General features: G+C 34.8%; 1 protein-coding gene across 9 annotated transcripts in view; it reads right to left on the bottom strand.

Moving 5' to 3' along the window:
- Positions 1-3,262: 3,262 nt before the first annotated feature.
- TUT4 (terminal uridylyl transferase 4) overlaps positions 3,263-7,257 on the bottom strand; it is a 129,245-nt gene continuing 125,250 nt past the window's right edge. For 5 of the 9 annotated variants that reach the window (XM_027537244.1, XM_027537248.1, XM_027537246.1 and 2 more), the window contains exons 29-30: positions 4,828-4,986; positions 3,263-3,901 (exon numbers count right to left, since the gene is read on the bottom strand). In XM_027537244.1, the coding sequence (XP_027393045.1) occupies positions 3,813-3,901; positions 4,828-4,986 (248 nt within the window). In that variant the 3' untranslated portion in view covers positions 3,263-3,812. Of the gene's footprint in view, positions 3,991-4,827; positions 4,987-7,257 lie in introns of all 9 variants that reach the window. The other 4 variants (XM_027537249.1, XM_027537253.1, XM_027537250.1 and 1 more) reach the window with 2 other exon arrangements.

Raw genomic sequence — 7,257 nt, 5'->3', positions numbered from 1 at the left:
GCTTATCAACACATTTTATATATTGTTTCTTGGAACTGCAAATTAGTAACCACTTTTTGACAATACAGCAATTTTGTAGTATGTAGCTTCCCAGGTGGCGCTAGTGGTAAAGAACCTGCCCGCCAGGAAATGTCAGTGTAAGAGACATGGATTAGATCCTTCCATCCAGAAGATCCCCTGGAGCAGGAAAAGGCAACCCACTCCAGTATTCTTGCCTGGAAAATCCTATGGACAGGGGAGCCTTAAGGGCTAACAGTCCATGTGGTGGCAAAGAGTTGGACACAATGAAGCAACTTAGCATAGCACAGCAGGAACCTTTGAATGTTTATCCTGAAAGTGAAAGTGATGTCTGACTCTTTGTGACCCCGTGGACTAGCCCACCAGGCTCCTCCGTCCATGAGATTCTCTGGGCAAGAATACTGGAGTGGGTTGCATTTCCTTCTCCAGGGGATATTCCCAACCCAGGGATCGAACCCAGGTCTCCCGCATTGCAGGCAGATGCTTTAACCTCTGAGCCACCAGAGGTTTATCCTTTTTATCTAATAATCCCATTTATAGTAAAGTAATTAGCTTCCAATTAAAATAATTTATATTAAAAAAATAAAAATTCTGACTTAAAGTGCAGTGATAATTGCCATTTAAGATTTGTTTCTGCCTAAAAGGTAAATTATCATTTCTATTATCACAAGATCTATAGTTTGTGAATAAATGCTGTTTCTCTCTGGGTTATTATGCTTTTAATGTTCAATTGAATATAATTTCCTAGCATCTGTTTTGATTTCTTATGATTATTTAATAGTGAAATTTAAATCACTCATTTAATACTGAAATGGGTTATATTATAAATCTTGAATATACAAGATAAATAAAAAACAATGCTAACAGAATAGTTAACAAAATAAAGAATTAAGTATTATAAAAAACTGACATAAAAATTGAGATATTTCATTTATAATAAAATGTTAATTTGAAAAAAAAAATTTCACCATAATACAGTTGATCTTTGAATAATGTGAGTTTGAACTGCATGAGTCCACTTGTATGCAGATTTTTTCCCAATAAACATTACAGTTCTACATGATCCAAAACTGGCTGAATCTGCAGATGTGGATATGGAGGGCCAACTATGGGATTTAAGCACCTGTGGATTTTGGTATCTGCCACAGATCCTGGAACCAATTCTCTGGATACTGAGAGCTGACTATAACCAAATACAAGAGTAGCCTATCCTATCATCATTTTACATATATATTTTATAAATTAGAAGAGCTGGAAACAGCAGAAATGTCTTATCTGCAGGGGACTGAATGAATATATAGTATGTTATTGTTAATATTTTTAAATAATCTTTAATGGCAAAGGAAAATGTTAATTACTCCATGTGATTGAACACTATACAAAAATTTCAAAGCAATGTGATCTTAAGCGTGTATATGTATTCTCTGCAGAAGACTGAATTTCAGACTTTTCAATTGATCTACAAGAGATTTGAATTCATAATAAATTTTATAGTTTATATGAAAAGTCTATAAATTGTAAAACTCAGCTACTACCACATAAATTACAAACAAATTTTCTATTTTTCAACTTGGAACAGTTCTACAATTGAATACTAGCAATTACTGAAGGAAGGACAAGTGAAATGCTGAAAATTACTACATAGGAACACTGTTATATAAGTAAAACTTAGGTGACTGGGGTTTATTGCCCCATAAATACCTTTTGCCAGATAGTATACTACCTACCTTAGAGAAGGAAGGCTGAACTGGGGCAGTCTCTTGTTGCAGATTAATTTTGGGGGCAAGAGGAGTGTTGCGCTGCACAGCTTTTGGCATTTTAGTTCCCCGACCAAGGATTGAACCCAGGCCCTTGGCAGTGCTCGTGCAGAGTCCTAACCACTGGACCACCAGGGAATTCTCAAATCATTTTCTTTTTAATGAATATTTAAAATATGTACAAAAGTAGAACAGAAAAACCAGCACTCTATTCTCTAAGACCTGAAAGGACATGAAATGCTTAGAACACTGACTTTAAAGAAAAATCTTGAATTCTCTTAAGTCATATTTTAACAGAAAAGTGTACATTGGGCCAGTTACCTATCTCATCATTAACAAAAGCAATAAGCTAAACTCCACCACTTAGTAGGATTCCATGAGATTGTGAATGAAGCTTTTTTTTTTTAAGTTTAACTGACCAACACTATGTTAGTTCCAGGTGCACAGCATAGTAATTCACAATGATCGCCAAGGCATGCTGAAGCTTTAATATGAAAAACTAACAGCTTAACATTTAATAAATTCCTTTCCAAGGCTATAAATACGGCAGGAAAGCCTTCCAACCACCTGCAATAGATTTCAAGCATCTCCCTTCCATACTGGAACTGTGGCAAAAGCCCACGTGCTCTCCTATTTAAGGAACACATATCTGTGAGGAAGCAGAAGAAAGATAATACACTGTTCTTAAAAGACATTGTATTTACTTATTCTGCAGATTTCCAAATAAATCTATAGCATCGTTTAGTCTGAAATCTCTGGCAAGTCTCTCTCAGTTGTTCATATAAGATGACCTCACTTCAACGTAAAGTACCAGGAACAGTTAAATACACCACCACCAATACAAGCTTGAAATCCAACTATAATCACTGATCACGAGGTATTATTGGTAAACACCATCCTTCCAAAGCGTACTTTGAGTCCAGTAATACAGGACTCAAAACAGTCTGGCATATGTTAGTTCCTCAGTAAATAAGAATTACCTTCCCTCCATTCTAATTGTCAGTATCCGTTTCAATGGTTTAAAAACTCTACTTCAAAGACCTGTTTCAAATTGATTCCCAACATGTAACTGTCCTAACTTTAGAATTCATTTTGTTTTGCACCTCCAGTTTTTTCAATGATAAAATGAGATAGTATCTGCTTCTATCAATCTCATATGGGTGTTGTGAAGATCCAATAAAATAAAGTGAAAAGATTCTTAGATCTTTTTCTAAAATTAAGTCTGTGATTCAGAATAGTCTATTCACTGGGAGAAAAACAAATCTCTGGGGCTTCCCTGGTAGTCCAGTGGCTAAGACTCTGTACTCCCAATGCAGAGGGTCTGGGTTCAATCCCTGGTCAGGGAACTAGATCCCACATGTAGTAACTAAGAGTTCACATGCCACAACTAAGACAGGGTGCAGCCTAATAAATAAATGCTTTAAAAAAAATCTCTGAATTGTAACATTATATTCCTATCATCTAAACAACTAGATGAATTAACCAAATTTGACTCTTGTCAAAAAGATTTATTAACTTAAAATAGAATTACTTCAAATACAGACAAAAGCAAATTTCTGTTCAAGTATGAATATTTTCAATATACAAGAATGTAAAAGAAATTCTAAATCTTCAATCTTGAGGTTTTATTTTATTATTTTTTTACCTTTTAAAAAGTTTTTGGCACTACAAGGTTCTGTAAAGAATAGAAGTGACAAATTTAAAACACATGAAAGTCTTTCCTAATTCTTAAGAACAATATATATAAAGTCTGAAGCAACCAAAGTATGAATACAGCTAATAGAAAATAAAGAATGTAATTTTTAAATTCTCTCTTTATACAATTCATCAAGGTTAAACAAAACAAAATTCCCTTAAAAATAGGGTAATAAAATAGATGAAATTTGTATCACCCAATTTGGTGATACTAGTAAAAACTATAGTTCATATTTATATACAAATAATACAGTCTTTAAAAACAGTCTTAGAATTTAAATAAGCTATCTAAATGTTAAAATTTTAAATCAGAACCTGATTTGTTTTATTTTCCATTAAATGTCACTTTTTCTGCTGAATGTAACTGACACTGAGGTACGGATACCCTTGAGACAGCAGGATTGGCTGGTTGCTGTGCATCTGTAGACCAGCTGAAAGAAAATGGACTTGCATTACTCCGACACGTTTCCTCTTGGTGGGTGGGGACAACGCTCTCTACACCGACGGGTGGCACATCTGTCTGTTGGACACAACACAGACAGGAAACTGAAAGGCTTGTGCCTATTTACCTGATAACCACTTAGAATTAACTTTTTCCCCCTAGACATTCCCTATTTGAATTGAGATACTGTGGAGGCAAATAAGACTAGATAATGTGCTATTCATTACTTAGACCAAAGCCATTACTGGTACATAAGTACCAACAATATAATCAATTCAAATGTCATTCAAATCTCAGTTTTACTAAACAATTACACTACTCAACTCAAAAATTCTACTAGATTCCATTGCTTACTAAACTAAATCCAAACTCCTTTATAATATGACCTCAGCTGACCTTCTCTAGCCTCATTACCTACACATTTTTCCATTTACCTCATCTACTATTATTTTTTCTTTTTTCCTATTCTTTTTACTGAGGCAAAACTCAGTGATTTTGCGTATATTTTTGCCTCAGCTAAGAACACTCTTCTCTAATCTCTACACAATCTCTAGGGAAAAAAATTCCATATATTTCAAGACTTAATTCAAATGTCAAAATCTTAGGCAGTTTGATCCCTGGTGTCCATATTCTGTTCTCTCTGCTAGGGCAAAGTTAATGGATTCCTCTAAGCTCCTATCCTTGTCTGTTTTACATGTCTAGCTTTCCTAATAAAATATGTATTAAGTGTAGGTGTTATTATTTAATTCTGCTTGAGCAGTAAGCATCTAGCACAATCTGACATACAGTATGCTCTCTCAATGAATATTTACTGAATTCCTGAAGTTTCACTCCCAGATCCTGGCCTTTTCAAAGGCTCCATTGTCCCAGAACAAAACCCACTCAGCCTTGTAACAAATATGTAAGCAACGGTACCTTGAGTATAGAAAGGTTTGTTGGGCTGGAATCTGGCATTTCCCTGATGCATGAAGTTCTGATGCAAACCATAAGGCCACGAAGCTGGGACAAGAGGGAAATGGGGTCGTGGTGCATGTTCCCAGGGAATTGGAGGATTCAGTCCTGGAAATCCTGGCTCTGCATTTCAAGAACAAAGGAGAGATATATGTTAAAACATCACCTTGTTCATTCAAACATCCCTTCATTCCACAAAGATTTATGGGTCATCACTGACCAAGAAATATGCTAAATGCAGAGGATATCCTCCTCCCAAATTTTAAAAAAAATTTTTATTGAAGTATTGTTGCTTTATAATCAGCTATATGCTACACATATACCCTTTTTTAAATTTCCTTCCCATTTAGATCACCAAAGAGCACTGAGTGGAGTCCCCTGTGCTATACAGTAGGTTCTCATTAGTTATCTAAATGTCTTATTTAGGAATAATTTGAGAACAATTACAGTGTTTTATTTCTTAAAAGTTTTTTTGGTTGACATATCTACACAATTAATACTATATATTAACAGTGTAAATCATATCAATTTGTGTGTATATATATATATCAATAATGTACATATGTCAATATATGTATTATGTACAGTGTATACATGTTAACCAAAAAAACTTTTAAGGAATAAACACTGTAACTGTTCCTAAATTATTCATAAAGGAAATACTTAAGAAGACATATACAATAATATGGGTAATTGCTGTAACAGATTGGTGATGGTGTCTAAAGAGGGGACTAATCCAACTGTTCAAAGACAGAGAAAGTTTTCCTAAAATGATTGACTAAATTGAATTTTAAAAGACAAGAAACAAGTTAGGCAAAATGGGAGAGGGAGGGAATTTCAGACAGAAGGAATAGTGTGTTCAAAAGCCAGGAAGCAGGAAAGTACAAGTTTGGGAAGCTGCAAAACAATTGGCAATACAGAGACAAATGCAAAGGAAAGCAGTGGTAAGAGGAAAGGCTGGACAGGTAGGTAGAATTTATATTTCAAAGAACCTTAGTATGTCATTAAGCAGCTTACATTTTATCATAAAGACACTGCCAATTATCCTAGAATCAATTATATATTGGCCTGGAAGATTCTGTTAGAAGCTGAGACATTGTGGTGAAATGGTTGAAAACAGGCCTTGGTGCCAAACAACTTTAAGTTCAAATACTAATTACAAAAATTACTAAAGTTTAATTATGAACCCCAGGTTGTTATGAGGATTAAATAAGATAACAAAAATAAAGTGGCCTGCACAAATTCTGGCATATAACCAGGAACTCAAAAAAAAAACCAAACATGAGTCCTATTCTACGGCAAACCACCCCTACCTATCTTAGAGTAAGTCTTTCAAAATGCAGTAACCCCTGAATCTTTTGGATCATTTCTGGAGGCTTTTCTCATTCAGGATCAAAATGTGGCAGGAAATAATCTGAAAGACACTGGCCCTTATTTACTAAACTTCCTAGCAGGAAGTTAGGAGGGACAGGATAGGGAAGAAGAAAACCAAAACCCATACTAGCCACACTCCTACAAGCTTGGTCTTCTTAGGAGGTAGCTAGTAAACATAGCAGCTGGTTCACTGCAAGTTCGTAAAGCCAAGTTACAACTGAGAGCTGAAGCTACAGAGCTCAGAGTTTACAAAAAATAAGACTGGGTATACATCACTGAAATCCTTACTAACTGAGAAACATTTTTACATAAAAGAGTATTTTTAGGATATAGTTCAATCTCTCTTGGTCGTTTTTCACAACCAAATATTTTTGTAATTCGAGATAGTCTGAACAATTACCATTAAAGACAATTTGAAAAATGGGGGGACACACTCATACAACCCCCTATTCTAACGCAAACACTATTATCATTTTAATGTATCCCCATCTGGTTTTTCCATTTTTAACATAATGTTAATTTTAGCAGTAATAGTAACTAGAAGTTGTACACCCATCCAACAAATAATAAATTTTTTTGCTGAGTAATAGTTTATTATATAATAGAAGTATACAAACAACATCTATCTGACAACAGTCACTATACTGGACACTAGGAAGACAATGATAGACAAGAAACAATTTACAATCTCTTAAAGTTCAGTCTAATGCATTATGCAGACAAGTAAACAGGCAATTTCAACACAGTAAGACAGGTCTTATAATATGGATATTAAGGAAACATGGAGGAGAGAAAAGAATACCTAATACAATTGGAGGAGACGATCTATAAGAATTAGAGACTTCCTAAAGAAAGTGATCCAAATTTTAAAATGAAGGATAAGTAAGTTAGCTAAGCTTTTGGAGAAATGCAGAAGGAGGCGAGAGTGAACAGGAGAGTTATTGCAGAGGACATTCCAGGCAGAGGGAACCAACCACTTAAGTAAATAATCAGGGGTAAGAGCATGGTGTGTCTGTAGGG

This window comes from Bos indicus x Bos taurus, chromosome 3 (genome assembly GCF_003369695.1).
Source record: "Bos indicus x Bos taurus breed Angus x Brahman F1 hybrid chromosome 3, Bos_hybrid_MaternalHap_v2.0, whole genome shotgun sequence".
In the NCBI taxonomy this organism is placed as follows: Eukaryota; Metazoa; Chordata; class Mammalia; order Artiodactyla; family Bovidae; genus Bos; species Bos indicus x Bos taurus.
Note: the sequence above shows the minus strand (reverse complement) of the source record. Positions and strands in the feature narration are given on the sequence as shown.